The 17,087-nt window shown below is 42.9% G+C and overlaps 2 protein-coding genes across 4 annotated transcripts in view; one reads left to right on the plus strand and one right to left on the minus strand.

Annotated features, from left to right (window-relative positions):
• Nucleotides 1-6,556, plus strand: part of apba2b (amyloid beta (A4) precursor protein-binding, family A, member 2b) — a 33,837-nt gene extending 27,281 nt beyond the window's left edge. For all 3 annotated transcript variants that reach the window (XM_060071086.1, XM_060071087.1, XM_060071088.1), the window contains 4 exons: nucleotides 325-537; nucleotides 950-1,069; nucleotides 3,121-3,261; nucleotides 5,235-6,556. In XM_060071086.1, the coding sequence (XP_059927069.1) occupies nucleotides 325-537; nucleotides 950-1,069; nucleotides 3,121-3,261; nucleotides 5,235-5,306 (546 nt within the window). In that variant the 3' untranslated portion in view covers nucleotides 5,307-6,556. The remainder of the gene's footprint in view (nucleotides 1-324; nucleotides 538-949; nucleotides 1,070-3,120; nucleotides 3,262-5,234) is intronic.
• A 1-nt stretch (nucleotide 6,557) lies between these two features.
• Nucleotides 6,558-17,063, minus strand: sord (sorbitol dehydrogenase). Its single transcript, XM_060071094.1, has 9 exons — nucleotides 16,897-17,063; nucleotides 16,778-16,811; nucleotides 16,491-16,655; nucleotides 12,736-12,895; nucleotides 9,881-9,999; nucleotides 8,676-8,741; nucleotides 8,259-8,437; nucleotides 7,887-8,008; nucleotides 6,558-7,312 (listed from the first exon to the last, which is right to left on the minus strand). Exons 1-9 carry the CDS (start codon nucleotides 16,945-16,947, stop codon nucleotides 7,147-7,149), a joined length of 1,062 nt encoding a protein of 353 aa, XP_059927077.1. The 5' UTR covers nucleotides 16,948-17,063; the 3' UTR covers nucleotides 6,558-7,146.
• Nucleotides 17,064-17,087: the final 24 nt, after the last annotated feature.

The raw sequence follows: 17,087 nt of genomic DNA on the forward strand, positions 1-17,087 counted from the left end.
GGCATGGATGTGAGATCACGACGGGCTGAGCGTCCTTCATTTTAAAACCGGACAGATTGCCATAGAAATATCCCATTTTGAGCGTAGAGGAGTGCCAGGATGTTTAAAGAGGCTGAATTTCTTCCTAGACGTAATTTATTTCTCTGGGTCGAATAGCTGCCTCGGGTCTCTACAATACTGATGATTCCAAAAATGTCCACCACCATAGCTAACGTGCACCCCGCCAAGTACACATCGGGATTTAGAACCATTGTGCCCTGGATGGCCATAGGCCAGCTATCTTTTGCCTATTTAACCCTCTCCTTCTTTCGCCATCTCCATCAGCTGCTGTTAGAGAAGAGCAAAGGGGAGATCCTGGGCGTGGTGATCGTGGAGTCGGGGTGGGGCTCCATCCTGCCGACGGTGATCCTGGCCAACATGATGAACGCCGGGCCGGCGGCGCGCTCCGGGAAGCTCAGCATCGGCGACCAAATCATGTCCATCAATAACACCAGCCTGGTGGGGCTGCCACTCGCCACCTGCCAAGGCATCATCAAGGTAACGGCTCACACCTCTGCCTGTAGGACACACACCTGTTCAGGTAGGATTCAAATATGTATGAGCTGGGTGAGATGCCCCATTTGAAGTGTCCAGTGCATGAAGATGCGGCAGCAAAGACCACCACTGCATATCTACTACGTGTGTCCACTTTAAATACTGACCATTAACAGAATCAACAAACAGAAAGAACTTTATTGGTACTTTACCATTAGGGACCTCAAGTGTCATAACATATGCATAACATATTTTGTGCTTCTTCGTGTGTGTGTGTGTGTGTGTGTGTGTGTGTGTGTGTGTGTGTGTGTGTGTGTGTGTGTGTGTGTGTGTGTGTGTGTGTGTGTGTGTGTGTGTGTGTGTGTGTGTGTGTGTGTGTGTGTGTGTGTGTGTGTGTGTGTGTGTGTGTTTGCAGGGCTTGAAGAACCAGGTGCAGGTGAAACTGAACATCGTCAGCTGTCCTCCTGTGACAACGGTCCTAATTAAGCGACCAGACCTTAAATACCAGCTGGGCTTTAGTGTGCAGAACGGCATTGTGAGTAAACATGTCAAGCCCACATTCAACAAAAAAGCTTTCTTTAACAGATTTTCTTCAACAGTTTTGATATGCAAAACTTAATTTAAAACATTAATAACACTTTTGAGCAACAAAGATCTTTATTTATCAGATATATAAAACTTCTTAGAAACAAAGAGCTTTAGAGATTGATAAGAACATTTCAAGCAACACAAGCTTAATTGAACAGATGAATTGCAGTTACAACCAACACAGAGCTTTATTTTACAATCATCAATGAGCCATTGCTGAACAGGAGCAGAAGTGTTGTTAACATAGATTATGTTAACCAAATCCTCATATTAGCAAATACCTTCTAGCTTTCTATCACTTCATATTCATAGTCTGTTTGAAGACTGCAAGAAGGACAATAGTCGATAAAAAACAACAACCTCTCTTAATCTCTAAATGTTCTCCCCCGTACATGGGACGGCCCTGGACACACTAACTGTATGTATAATGGTCTACAATAATGAAGCATATAATGTTAATAATGTCTGATTCAACTGCCTGTAATGTTTACACATATTGTTTCATTTACATTTACATTACTGCATTTACATTTAGGGCATTTAGCAGATGCTTTTATCCACAGCGATTTACAACTAGTACCTTTGTCAGAATTACTGCTACTCTTATTGTGTATTCTATTTTTAGGTGAGTGCCGCATGCAGCGCCAAACTATTGTTCTTCTTGGTTTTTAAACTATGGTTTTATTCTTTCTTTCTTTCTTATTCTATACAGACTTTGGGACCCTAATCCTTACACAAGTTTTCACCTAAAGACCTGTGCATGTTCACATTGTTTACTTCATTTAGACTCTGTTCAAATCCCTTCACTTGATTTAAGCCTTTTAACATTTATTTTTGTCTTAATCTATGTGGCTTTATGAAAACATCTTTCAACCTCACTTTGCACTACAGCACTCACCGCATTTTCAACAGGAAATGCATTCTCTAGTTCTTTCTTTCTTTATCATTCTCTACAAATGTTGGGACCCTGCTCCTTCCACAGTTTTTCCATTCCAATTTTAAAATGTTCCGATTAGCTTGGAATCGCGCACTTCTATTCAAACTTTTAAAATATTTTAAACTTTTTAAGATATTCTACTTTTTAAATATAATTTTTAACAATGGAAGTCAATGGTAGGACGGCGAAGCAGTCGGCTCATTCTCTGACACTTCAACTATTTCAGACTTCATTACCTGGTAACAGTTTAATTACATACCCGCTTCGTAAATTATCAGTTGGTCTTCCGTTAAGGCTTGAGCGTGATGATGTCACGCTCTCTAAATTTTAATATTATATATTTCGAATCAACCCAGCCGTGCAAGAAACTTATTTCAGGGAAAAGGACACGAGTGCCAGTCCACGGCAGATAGTAATTGGGAGCCCCCATCCACTAGAGATAAAATATAAGCGAGATGAAATGTTAACGGCGAAGCCTAAGGTCTGCAGAATCGCCATCCTCCCCAGCTTTGCCAGATAGAAGTATTAGTCATTAGTCAGTCATGATATCACCAATGTGAAATGTAGCTGTGTTACGTCAGTATAAAATATACATAAAATGTCTCTTGAAAAAAAAAAACATTTTACTCACTTTTTTTTTTTTACATTGTTGTAAATAACATTGGCTAATCCCTTGTTATATCCTACCTTATCTTATACCTAGCCTTACCCTACCTTATCTACGACTTAACAATGCAGGCTTTTCCTTGTGTAACCCCTCAAAAGAAAAACACCAAAGCCGATATGTCTGGGGAATAATATTTACTCAACTCGGTATGCCTAATAGGCTACATCATGTGACTTATAGTTCTGATCGTAACTGTTATTAGTTGTAACTTGTAACATTATAGGCAAAATGTTATTATATTGTGTGCTCAGAAATTTGTTATATTATCGACTGGGGATTCCAGATTATAGCTATGGGTTAAATTACAACTAGAGGTTGAGGAAACTCTCGTAAGTGTTAAGCTTAGCAAACCAAGCAGATGAGTTTAATGTTGTTTCTTTGTCTAAACACACAGATTTGCAGTTTGATGCGGGGGGGCATCGCGGAGCGAGGGGGGGTCCGTGTGGGACACCGCATCATCGAGATCAACAGTCAAAGTGTGGTTGCCACCGCCCATGAGAAGATCGTCCAGGCCCTCTCCAACTCAGTGGGAGAGGTTAGAGCCACACAAATACACACGCCTAAAATCATCTCCAACCTAAACCACAGAATAGGACATTTGTCAATAAGACCGATATGAGCGTTTTCCCACATCGACTGGTCAAAGGAACCAGCAATACTTCATCTGGCAGTCGAGTTTCTGTCTGCAAAAATTGGTCCAGTGTTTAGAATTCAGTAGCATCGAGGGGTGAGGGTGCAGATTGCACCAACTGAATTCTACCCATTTGCTCCTATATTTCCAATGACTCACCGTGGCCTCTGCTGGCCTTTGTTGTGTAGCACCGTAATAAAGCTGATTTCATATGGGATATTTTCAATTAGGTACATAATGCTTTCCCTAACCTAGAGATAAAATGAAGAACTTCATCAATGGGGGTACAAAATTCCCATTCGCTTATTTTATCTTGTAAGTGAGTTTTGCAGGCCCCTTCTGGCCCGAACTGGAAAAAATTGTACACCTGCCTACACACCTAAAGGAACATGTTTCTATTTCCATCACGGAAATGGAGATCCTGAAACTGCCCATTTACTTTTGCCCTTGAGACCGATCAGAATGTGGTTTACAAGGCTGTTTTTGAGATAGTAAAGGTCCTTATTATATATTATATTATATTTCCAACGCATTTCAATGCGCATTGATGATACTTTGTAAGTCACTTCCTGTTGATAATTCATAATCGTATATGTCCTTGAGGCTCTTAAGAAGAACCCCAGGTCCGGCTCCCAAGTGTCCTTGACCCCTAATTTGAATAGTCGTATGCCCTCTTTTATGCAAAACAGTTCCCTTCACCCCAAGTGCCCCAAAGAACCCTTTGTGTTTTCATCCCTTGTTCCAGTGACAGCAGTGTCCACAGCATCCACTAAATTGATGATAGAAAACATTGCATTATCTAACAAACTAAACATCAGCTGATCTGGGTTGTCTTGGACCTATTTTGTGTTAAGGTTGAAGATCACGTTTGCCTAAACACACAAATACAGGAATACACACAGACACATTTGCATGAACAGATGTGCATGAAACACAAGTATGTGAACGCCGACACACACACACAGATTCAAGCGCATAAACGCACACATACACACAAACAAATATACACACGCAGACAGATACAGACATAAACACAAAGAGTTTACACATATGTGTACAAATGCACATATTTACTGAAATGCTAATATAAAAGTTTCCTGCTTCAAACAGTAAAATACCATAGTGCTATATGCTGTCTCTGATCGGCTCAAATCAGATCAGTACCATCTCACTTGTGACTTGACATCTCACTCTGGTTGACAAGTGTGCCAACCAGAAAGGGCCTTTCTGTGTGGTGTTGTCTCTGTAGATTCAGGCCGCGGTTGATTGTTTTTTGCTTAGGAGGTACTTCATTGCTTTCTTTCTTATCTCCTTTAGCATGGGGTAAACTAGAGGCGACTATCCTTTACAGAAGGAGAATAGATAATGCATTCCCACAATTCCTTTCAGCAGCAAAATTCAAAGTGATGCACCTTTCGGCGTTTCATGAAGACGATCAAACGATTAACATGACCAACAACACTTCCATAACATCCGCCATTGCATAATAACATAGCCTGGTGTAAATGCAGGCAAATGCCTTTTTTCAAAGTCCTTATAAATACTTCGTCACATCTTTCTTTGTTCTCACAATGTTTTCCATCGAGGTCAAGGAAAAGGGGTTAGGAAAAGACATAGGAGGTCATTTTATTATTCAACCGCAAACTGAGTTAAATCCCGTTACATCAGCCCCTTGTGGCACTTATTCCCTCCAAACTATCCCTGGAAAGGGATAGTTTTTCCTTCTCCTTGTCCTTTAGAGGGCAAGGCTAAGGGGTTGTATTGTGCGGGCCTGTGCAGCTCTTTGCGACTAGAACTGTGATCAAGGGATAGCCACATAAAACTGACTTGAAATGACATTTTGTTTGAGAGGTTAACATTGTTTCCTTGCCTGGCAGATCCACATGAAGACCATGCCAGCTGCCATGTTCAGACTGCTTACTGGACAGGAAACACCAATATTCATTTGAAGGAAGGGGGAGGGACCATGCATAACTCATCAAGCCGACAGCTAGGATTGGTCTTCACAATCCCAAGGTGCAACCCTAGCGGACCAATAAGGACAGCTTTTTCCCCTGGACAACAAAACAGATTGAAAATTATTTTCCTTCAATGTTTATCCTCCCATTCTGTGCAAACATGTCAGGGCTTCCCACACCCATGCTCTCCTCGTCGAACATGCCGGGAGTGATGAGGTCACCAACACATCAGGTGGTTGAGAGCGAGCAGGCATTTGTTTCTGTTTATGTTCTACTTCTGTTGGGAGTGCGATAATTTTCCTGTGCTTCTACTGTCTCGATGTCAGTTCTGTTGTTTATTTATTTTAACCATGTAAATAGTGGCTGACGTCTGTGAGAGAAAGGTTGAAGGTCAAACATAAAGAAAGGAAAGGGTTGAGTGTGTAAATAGGTGAGCTGGAAAACACAGGTATGCTTTGTCTTTATTTAATGAGATTTTAGAACCGTACTGTGAACCTACAGCGCGAAGTATCGCGCCAATGAGTTTGTATGCTAACGTGCTAATCTGCAGATGGACAAGGAGGTCTCAGCAGAGGCTAACCGGGAGCAACGGCCATTTTGTTACAGATACGACTACTACTAGTTTAGGCCAATAGAAAAAAATTCCAACTCTGGAATGGACATCACAAAAGGGATCCTCACATAATTTACCGTTCCCATGAATGGATCGACGACGCCTCATTTCAATAAGATGCGATGCAACTTCAAGAACATTTACAATAATAACTTAGCTTTTGACATCGAGGTCATTCTTTTGAAAAAGATCAAGTTTTAACATTCTTCTTTTTAAGTGACTAATCTGTGCGTGTGTTTCTGTACCTGGGTATGTGTACTTATTTGTTGTTTCTGGTGGGGGGGAGGGGAGGAGTGTACTGTGAATGTATTGTTTTATGTGAGCTCTGTTGTCATCAGCAGTACAAGAATGTCTTTACATAAGGATTAAAATGTCTAGTATATTGTGCCCATGTCTCACTCACGTTTTAGTATCTGCTAGCACACAACTTCCTGTCAAGAGTGTGAGAAAGAAAGAGCTATTTAATTGCACTGTGGCAGAAAAAACAGCTGTCCTACTTTGGAGTTATGGCTTATAAAGAAAAAAAAAGACTGAAAACCCTACGCATACAAACATCTTCTGTGTGCATGCCTCTGTGTGCAATAACTATCAGTAATTTCTGCAAGATAATAAAACGGAACCAATTTGACTCAGTTTACCTGGATGCTTATTTAATCTTTGGTTCCAAACCCTTTATGGGCTCCAAACGTATAACATTGTTATGCAGTGTAATGTGTATCGTTATTGCAGATGTTATCCATCAACATATGCAAGTTATGTCCCAATTAAGTTGTTGGTAGTAATTTGCTTTTGTCAAAGAGTCATTAGGCTGCTCTTGGTCATAATGAATCTAACACATTTAGCTTATATGACTGAATCTCCCACAATATGCATTTCAAGCAATCGCAACCCGCAGGTTTGGAAACACCGGCACTCTTTTGATTGTCTCGATCTGTCTGATTATCTATGGAATGGCTTATGAAATCTTGTGACTTGAGTCCCCTAATGCCCATTTTAAATAATGCAGGTAAGTAACCAAATGGGATCACATGGTATTTACTAAACATTTATTAATGTCATTCATTTATTCTGTTTCGGATGTAAAAAGGCAGTATTTACATTTTTTAGGAAATCAAAATGAAATGAAGAACACGGGTACATCTGGACAATCATGTTCATTTCAGTGTGTGTGTATGTCTCTGACTGTGGCTGTTAGACTGTGTGTCTCTTCTAGCATCATCATGGCGTTTGGTCGCTTTGATCACACTTCAGCATGACCTTGACCCCGTGACCTTGGCGTGTGGTCTCAAAGGCCTGAGCGGCCTCCTCCAGGGGGAAGCGGTGGGTCACCAGTGGCTTCACGTTCACCTTCCCCGACGCCAGCATGGCGATGGCCATGGGCCAGCTGGTGACACACCCAAAACAACACCCATTACTGACACAATTCCCATATTGTATGAGCTCAAAGGTATAACTATGGATGCCCACTCAGTCATGGACGGGCAGGCAAAAGTAAACCTCAGGTTGAGGATGGTTAGTTGTTTGTGTTGTATTCAGATAGAGTTAATACAAGATAATACAACGCTATTTGATAATACAGATGTTAGAGCAAGGATGAGGCTGGGTGCTGGATGATAATGCTAATATATAAATTGTCCAAGATAATGTAGTCATTGTTATTGTTAGCCTCTTTAGCATAACAGCCCGAAAACAAACCACAAAACTTTACATTGCATTGCACGCATAGCAAGGCCGTGCAATGCATAAATTGGGGACCGGATTAAAGCAGTAATGTAAGTGTGTAAGGTCTTTACGGGCGCAGCCATCTTTGTTTGGCTCGCTGAACTCGGTGGACACTCAGCAGCCCGAGTGGATACGACCAAAAGGGGGCGTGCCTCTGGTTGATGTCCCAATTGGCAACTCATGCGAGGGGTGTGCATCGCGAACACACCACGAGCTCTGGGATGAGGTGAGCTTACGTATTGCAGTAGCGGAACACCCCGCGGATGTCCACCTCACGGACCGCGGCGTTGACCAAAGGAACGCTGGCCATCTCTGCACCCAGACCCACCAGGACCACCACACCGCCAGACCGGGTAGCCTGTCACAACAACACCAGCTGGTCATCCATCCTTTTACCCAGCTAGTTAAGAAACATGCAGTAAGATAGGTCTTTTCCGGGGCTCCAATTTATCTTATTACTATAGTCCACTATAGAAATACAGACCACTGTTTTATGACAGGAAGATTTGTCTAATGAAACTAGATAATGATATGATAATTTAATTGATACTTTATACATCACATATAAACACAGAATAAACATTGATATATATATAGGGTTTATGTACATAGATGGCGGTTTGTATGCTGCTCTCCGCTCCGGTGCACTCTATGGTGACGTGTGGCTGATGCCCCAGCCTTCCCGCCACTCGCTGGGCTACGTCCTGTGCCGAGTCCTCTCTCGTCACCAACAGTGGAAAGTCAGCCCCTACCTCCTGGGCCATCTTCAAACGCTCCGAGGATAGATCTAGAAAGGAGGGCAAGTTCAATGACAGCCAATGACACTAATGTGCAACAATTCTGTAAAATATTTGTTGTGTTTTCTTCTTGAGTGTATGTTTTATTGTGTTTTGTTGTATACCTCTGTCTTGGCCAGGTCTCTCTTATTAAATAGATCTCAATGACACCAACCTACCTGGTTTACATGGTGAAAAATAAGTACAAATAAGTGCAGTACAATTTAGTTTATTATATTTATATTATACCTGTGATGACAACCACTGAGGCACCCATTGCTTTGGCCACAAGCAAACAGACCAGCCCAATAGGCCCTGGTGGTGTAGGAGAACAACACAACGGTGAAAGCTTTTAATAAACATGAGTTGGACCACTGATGTGGTCTGGGAGTTCCATTCCAAATAGAACCATGACATCAATGTTCCAACTTTGCTGCGATAATTTGTTGAAGCGGATTTGATGTTGCAGACCATTGCTGTGTTCCAATATCCATACTAGCCGTACTCACTATACTTAGTTTGAGTACGTAGGGCATTCTAATTAAGATTGGGGCGACAATAAGTGTACTGAAAGGACCCGGATGGTGTACTGTAAACGGTCAAGCCGTGGAGTGTGGATCGATGCATACTTTTCGTACTCAACGGCAGCCATCTTAGCTACAGTACGTAGCAGAAGAGGCGGCGCCACGCTGAGCCAATGTTGGCGCATTTTCCACATTGCCTGCATTTATGGAGTCATTTTGTAGTTTTTACATCTTTTATAGCTTTTTATGGCTGCTAGGCGTAAAGTGTTCACCGTTCAAAGTGGGATGTTTATTGCATAATTTCTGGTTACTGCACCATGGAGTATTTGATTTGAAATGAAACTGACATCTGAAAATCAGCGCACTTAGAGAGTGCGGATAGTGTACTATGTTTAAGTGTACTCAAGGAAGTTTGGATATCGTAACACAGCACATGCGTTTTTTACTACTATTGCCGGTCAACTATAAAAATATATATTTTAAATATTCTGATAGAAAGTCTTCACAAGCAGCCCCTGGCACCGGCTCTATGATACATGGTTAGGGAGCAGCTAACCCCTTGTTGGGTATCGTATAAAAATGATATCTACCAGCTTTCCAGTGTTACACACTTTCATTGGTTCGATTGATCGAGATGTTGAGTCAGTGACTTTCACACCAACAATGTGTTCAGTAGCAACATTGTGGAAATGTCATGCATTAGTTTATGTTTGATCAGGGTGTAGCACTATCCTTGGGGAAAGCTGGCCCATTATTGGTGGAAAGGTTATATGTGATGTAATTATTGGAGGTTTTCATACATGACCTTATTTTACCATGAACTCAGTTAGGAATGTAGGTAAGATTTAAGAAGTAGCAGTAATGGCACCTTGCTCAAGGATTAGACTGTGGACATTATTGACTTTGATGTGATGTGATTGGTGATCTTACCGGAGCCACAGATTAAGACGGTTGTTCCGAGGGTAACCCCAGCCCGGTGACACGCGTGGATTCCCACGGACAGTGGTTCAATCAGCGCGCCCTCCTCGAAGGTCACGTTGTCAGGAAGCCTAGACACCATTTGACAAATGAAAAGCCTGTTCCTCACTGTTGTACAGTTCCTCACTGTCAGAACGAAAGGTAACAATTGAATCAACAATTAATAATAATAATACATTTGACTGGTTAAATGTACCCAGCCTTTTACAGGCTACAGATCATGTAGAGATTTATATACAAGCAGAATGATTTTGTGTTGAATGCGGTAGTGGACAGGGAGCCAATACAACTGTTGTCGGATGGGAGTGATGTGATCCCAGGGCCTGGTGCGGGTGAGTGGCCTTGCAGCAGAGTTTTGGACTGCAGCCGATTGAATTGTTTCTGCTACAGATGAGTGAAGGGGGGTTTGAGTTTGGAGATGTTTTTTAGATTGAAGAAAGGCGTTTTGCTGATATTTTTGATGTGTGAATCGAATGAGAGAGTAGAATCAAGAATTACGCCCAGATCTCTTACTTCAGCAGAGTTGGTAGTGAAATTGCCGGAGATAGACATCTGAAGATGTTTTTTTTTTACAGAATGCTCGGGGTGGAGGAGCTTTGCAATGAACAAGAGGTTGGAAATGGATATCGTCGATAGTTTTTAAAATCCTCTGTGGCCGCCCCACGCCTTTTCAAAACAGGAGTGATGGATGCTGTTTTGAGAGGCAGGGGAACATAACCCAGTGAGAGAGATAAGTTTATTATTTGTACCAGGAGGGGGCAGAGGGCTGGTAGGCAGGCCTTGACCAGTGGGGTGGGCATAGGGTCAAGGCAGGTGGTAGGTCTGGACTTAGTAACAAGATCAAAACATAATGTTCATCAATGGGTGAGAAGGCAGAGAAGAATCTACTTTGTGGATGGGGGAGGGAACATCATTTAGGGTGGTGGAGGTCGACTGGAGCTGTTTGTAGATCAAGCTTATTTCGTTGTTGAAGAATTCAAGAAATTCACAACAAAGATTGGTGGATGGGGTAAGGGAGATGGACTTGGGTTAGCCTGGGTTATCTTATTAATAGTGAAGAAGAGTAAACTGGGTAGCCCCGCCCATTCTGCCGGCGATTTGAATTTGTGCGGCAGAAGTGTCTGGAGAAGAGCAATACATTTCTTTCTGCTTCCGCTACGTTTTTGCGGGAGCTAATCTCCAAGCTGGCTTCGCGCTTGCGCTGAAGAAAATGACAGCGGCTTCCCCAGACAAACGTGCAATCTACGATTGAGCTTGGTCTGGCAATAGCCAGGCTAGAAGAAGAGGGCTCTCGGGGTGTTTTGACCTCTGTCAATGATAGTGGTGTAATACATGGTCTTAGCTTCATTGAAGAACTCTTTGTAGGCAGAGACATGATCACTGTATGCCAGGGCATGGACAGTTAGGCAAGTCTTCCGACCAAGTCACTCTAGCCACCTTCATTTTACGAAGCTCAGGTGTAAACCATGAGGCAGAGTGAGCGAAGGAGGCCGAGCGTATCTTCAGGGGAGCAAGAAGATTGAGGGAGCCAGCAAGATGTGTGTTGTATAGCAGGAGTAAGTCATCCAGACATGCATCTAATGACTCTGTGATGGGTTTAGATTTCAGAGTGTCTAACAGAGCAGCTATAGTAATGCTCTTTGTGTTCCTATATGTGATGGAGCGAGAGGCAAGGTGCCAACAGAGAGGCTCAGCAATGGAAAGATTGAACATAATGGCTCTACGGTCAGGCACAGAGATCTTTAGGAGGACACACAACTTTATGGAGCATAAGTTCTCAAAGTCAGCAATTTACCGCACAAACTTGGCACATCTCTCTACGAGATGAACTCCAGAGAGAATCAATGCTGTTGTTAGGGTTGGTGGTTGCGTACAATCTTCCGACCAGAGCCCCTGTGTATATATTAAGGACGCTGCAGACCGAGATGTTGGTTTGCAGCGAGAGCAACAGGGATTTTGTAGCCTTTGTTCTCAAGGGGGTGGAGATAGGTTGACGAGCGTTTTAATGCCATGCCAGCCCAGAGGCATAGAGGAGCCAGTGCGGATAACTAGTCTCTCTGTAGCGTAAGTGCCCTAGCCGTGGATAAGAAGCCAGAGCAGCATCACAATTTCTACATGCATTAGGAAGGGATAGCCGGACACCGTTCAGCTCACTCCAGACCAGTGCACCAAACACAATAGCAGACAGCCATACATTCGAATCCAGACCCAGTTTCTGTGAACTTAACACATTAGCCAACAACACTTTGCACTCTGGGGGACAGGCAACGGAGGTGGCCAGAACCCTAGAATAGCTACAACAGTTCAATAGGAAAAAGCTCTCTCACAAAGCAAGCAGAGACTTACCAATGAACAGTGTTAGCATATCACTCCTGAGAGGGCTCGCATAAAGCAATGCAGGGGAAAATGGGAGGCCTGGGAGCAGCACATCAGTTTGGCGAACACTTTAGCAGTCTCTTTGACCGAGCCTAGTAATCCAAGCAGGTGAATGAAATAATTCCAGCAGTTTGCAAGTGATAACGATGTGATGAGGGATCCGAACTTGCAGTTATAAGATATATAAACACACACAAAGAGGAAAAGACATGGATAGCGTAAAAAGACAAACAGACAGAGACGACACCGGGGAATAGCGGCAGCTAGGTGCGCCAGCGTTCACTCACAACCGGAACGAACAATTGAACTCTACCTCACATTCCTGTCTCACACACACACGTCACACACACTCCAACATCAACAGTAAGACATACAGACGCGCCACTCTGTATCGCAACAGGGCGGCGTTTTGGCGTGATGGGGTTCCTCACTTGTAACAGAAGTTGGCACAATGCTTGTAGTATCGACAGAGGTTGCCGTCGTCAGGGGGCGTGGCACAGAAGAAGATGGTGGGTGACAGATTGTAGCGTCCAGATTTTAAGAAATCGTCCATTTCTCTAGGAACCCCTGGCTCGACAGCCACACGGTCCCCTGGAGAATATATACACAGTTGCAGACAACATAAATTTGAGTTGTCCCGCGTCCCACAAGTCAGTCTCTGAGGTTTTAATTGGGTCGCCAAATATAAAAGAAAACGCTGCACCCGATATGCTCTCCTCTTGTACACTGGACTGGAATGCAGTACTCAAAGGCAAGCAGACCCACCTATCACATTAGCCAGGTAAATAGCACATAATGTGCTAAATGAGAGTTGACGTACAATAGACCTGATGTTTATACTGTGAATACTGTGAATTACTACATCAGATGTTTGCTTACTTACTATTTGTCTTTTTTTATTCCGTTTATACTTATTTTGGAACAATTTTGTATCTATCTCTACATTTTCTTCACTGTCTAACTTACTCCTTGCTGCTGAAACACCTGAATTTCTCCCCCGGGGAATTAATATAGTTTATCTTATCTTATCTTACGTGGTTAACAAATTAATTGTTGTCTGTTCGAATTGATTGATTGATTGAATGTTTCATCCACATATAAATACAGACCAGTTCACACACAAATGCAAACAACTTGAACCCTGGACAACCGAGGGCAAGTCCGACACGTTACCTCGAGACTATCTGCCTTATTAGAATACCATGGTCAAAATACAATTAAAATATGTTACGCTTAATACTACTTATGCATTCAACAGATCAACGATTTTTTTTACCAGGCCGCCTCCGTTTTTATTAATGGTTACGGTGTTCCTTTTTGAGTTGTTAAATGCTTGTACTCCTCATAGACCTCCATTAGCAGCTTCTGTTCGCCGCTGGAAAAGATCCCGCTCGGTCCTTATCGGACATTTGATCCATGATTCGACATTCACGGTTCTGGGCTGGTTCCATATCTCGTGAGCGCGTATTCCACGATAACGTTAGCCTGGTTTGAACTAACCTGAGCAAGGCGCAGCTGAATTGGGTTGACGGAATGACTTTAGCTTCAAGTGGAAGTTGGCGTTAGTTCTATAAGGGATAATCACCGAGAGGCAGGGCAATAAACAGTTTGATATGCCCGGCTCGTAGACGGTAACCTTCCTATTGCCCTGCCTTGAGGTGATTATCCCGTTTATTCTACTTCTTGCTTGCCAACATAATAAAACAATTTAAATACTTTAATAATTATGTTTTTTCTTATTCGTATTGCATGCTTATTAAATGTATACTCTGTTTGAGTTTATCTCATGCAAAAAGTAGTCCCCTTTAATCTATCAAACATGTTTTGGACATCTTGAAGGGCATTATCCCGCTTATACCATGGTCACTTGCCAAAGAAAAAATATTAAGTTCATTAATTTATATTTTCATGCGTTTTACAATACAAATATAAAGTTTTTCACATGCCAAAATTTAGTTTCCCTGGAAATGTCTGAGGGTTTGACTAAAACCTGGAACAATCATTACCCTCCCGTAAGGCTCTTATGCAACGGAAACGTTGTTCACTCCTCCAGTAAATGTGACGGACCTAAGATACGACTTGGCAATGGGAGGTATTCTAGTCCGCTGAGCTATAAGCCAGAGAGCTAACGTTGTGGATTGTACATATCTATAATTCGAAATTGGTCCCAGCCTTTATACCACAGATACTCTAGTGTCTATAGCATATGACCGCATTGTCTGGTTACAGTTTAATTTATTTTTTACAATTTACCAGCTCTCTTTTTGAAGGCTGAACAGACAAGACAGGTATTCCAAAAAATACAAGCAGCGTATTGATCTACTATTTGATGACGCTGTGCTCAGTCAGCAGCAAGTAGAACCGACAAGTCAGCGGGCAACCTGCCGGGTTTATGCCCTCCTCCCAGCCAATCAGAATCAAGCATTGTTAAAGGTGCCATGACATGCTATTTTATGGATGCTTTAATATAGGTATTAGTGGGCCACTAACACAGTATTCAAAGACGTTCCCGAAATTCAGCCGTGGTGCAGAGTTACAGCCACTCCGAGCCAGTCGCACATTGAGCTTCCCCCAAATGCGCTGTTTTGGGGTCTGTAGCTATAATGCAAATGAGGAGGAGCGAGGCGGGTCAAGGAGGAGGGTGGGGGTGTGGCCCTGAGCAACTTGCAGCCACGGTACCATGCGCTCTGTTTACAGTGGATGTATCGCAATGGCGAGGCGCACACAGCCTCGCAGCGGTGGTTCCTCGCGGCAACCGGCAGCATGTCGCAGTTCATGTACTTCAGGGAGTCAAAGCCAAATTTACTTTCCCCCAATTCCTTATCAACCATGGCTGAGATACCCCCCACTCCAGTCTCGTTGTGGAAATACCAGAGACGTCAAAGAACCGACAAGAAACACGTTACAGTGTTTGTATTCACACACACACACACACACACACACACACACACACACACACACACACACACACACACACACACACACACACACACACACACACACACACACACACACACACACACACACACACACACACACACACACACACACACACACACACACGTGGCGCTCGCACGCTCGTGTCTCATTGGCGGGCCAAATTCTCTGGGCGGGCCAGGCAGAGTAAGGGGAGGAGCTTAGATGCTATGTGACGACGTATGAAACCACATTCCAAATCAGCGCGCTTGAGCCTCCGGTTTTTCAAAGGCGAACAGTAGGGCTGGGCGATAAACCGATTTTATCGATTAACTCGAGTGTGTAGCTCACGTCGACTTGTTTAAATGAAAATCGGTTTTCTCTTCAACATCCGCCAACACTTCCCTCTCAGCTCCCGTAGTTCGGAATGGGCTCAGCCCTCCCCCGCACAGAGCACGCATTTACCAAAGTGATGGCAAACATGGCAGCGAGTGTGACAAGTTGTATGCAACAATTTATTCATATGTATAATCCATTTTGAGGTAAACATAATTCATTTGAAATATGTGTGGTTCAATAATTCGTCGATCTGTTGGTAATTCGTAGATCTGTTGGTAATGCCTCGGGGCTCCAGTAGGGGGATCGCGCTCCTCTTCCTCATTCAATACAGACGAGTGAAGGAAAGAGCTGCGTGGGTTTTTTTCTCATTCTTCTCCTGTTACTATTCCCTTTTTTAAGGTGATAACCGTTTGCAAAACACTGTATATTTATGAACACATGTTGAAAGTTTGAAAGTTATGTCGACACTTTATCAGAACTACTTCTTATCCTTAGTAATATTTTATGTTTACAGAACTATTTTATTTTATATTTTACATTTTATTTTATGTTACAGGTTACACTGATTACAATGGCATGGCCTGCCATAAAGCGTTTTTATGTAAATCGATTTAAATCGGAAATCTTTTTTTGTGAAAAAATCTGGGATTTTTTTTAGGCCATATTGCCCAGCCCTAGCGAACAGAACACCTAGTGCTCGTTTTACACTGAACGCAAGTTTTAGCCACTGGGGGACCATAGGCAGGCTAGGGGAACTCATATTTATGTTAGAAAACCTCATAAAGTGAGATTTTCATGCCATGGCACCTTTAAATGAAGTAGAATCACTGGGCTTAATCAACTAAGCGCCGCCTTCGTTAGCAACTTTGATGGAATACCCCTCTGTTTTGACATTGTTTGTTTATCTAGATTCTGAACTGCTGCTACTTGCCAACATTGAGGTGCTTGACTGCCGAGCCGACCTTGACCACCCTCCCTGCGGCCTCGTGCCCCAGCACCATTGGCTGTTTCACCACAAAGTCCGCGATCCGCCCGTGCTGCCAGTAGTGCACGTCAGAGCCACAGATCCCCACCGAATGCATCCGCAGTAATACATCTAGAAAACACAGGCATGGGTAAAAAAGAGGCAAAACGATAGAGTTCACTAATGTTGATTGCAATGTGAAGATTGACATAAAAAAAATGTGCATCCGTTGTGCAAACTCCATTGCTTCTAACCGTTAGGTCCAGGTTCGGGGATTGGTCGCTCTTCCTGTGGGCGACATAGGATTGCAAAATTAAATTAGTTCAGGGAAATCTACAAAGAACAAACTAGTAAAAACTCATTGTTTCTGTACCAATCGGAGGTCCCCCTTTGAATGCAGTACTACGCAAAGATTGTTCTCCATATCAAAAGGATATCTGAAACAAGGCAGACGTATAGTGGATCTGATGCAACTGGCTGTTAACGGCACACCGCAGGATTTGCACAACTTATTTTTATGTTCAAGTAGAACGAGCTCAAAGTTCATGATCCTGTATCACAACA

This window comes from Gadus macrocephalus, chromosome 14, assembly GCF_031168955.1.
Source record: "Gadus macrocephalus chromosome 14, ASM3116895v1".
Taxonomy (NCBI): Eukaryota; Metazoa; Chordata; class Actinopteri; order Gadiformes; family Gadidae; genus Gadus; species Gadus macrocephalus.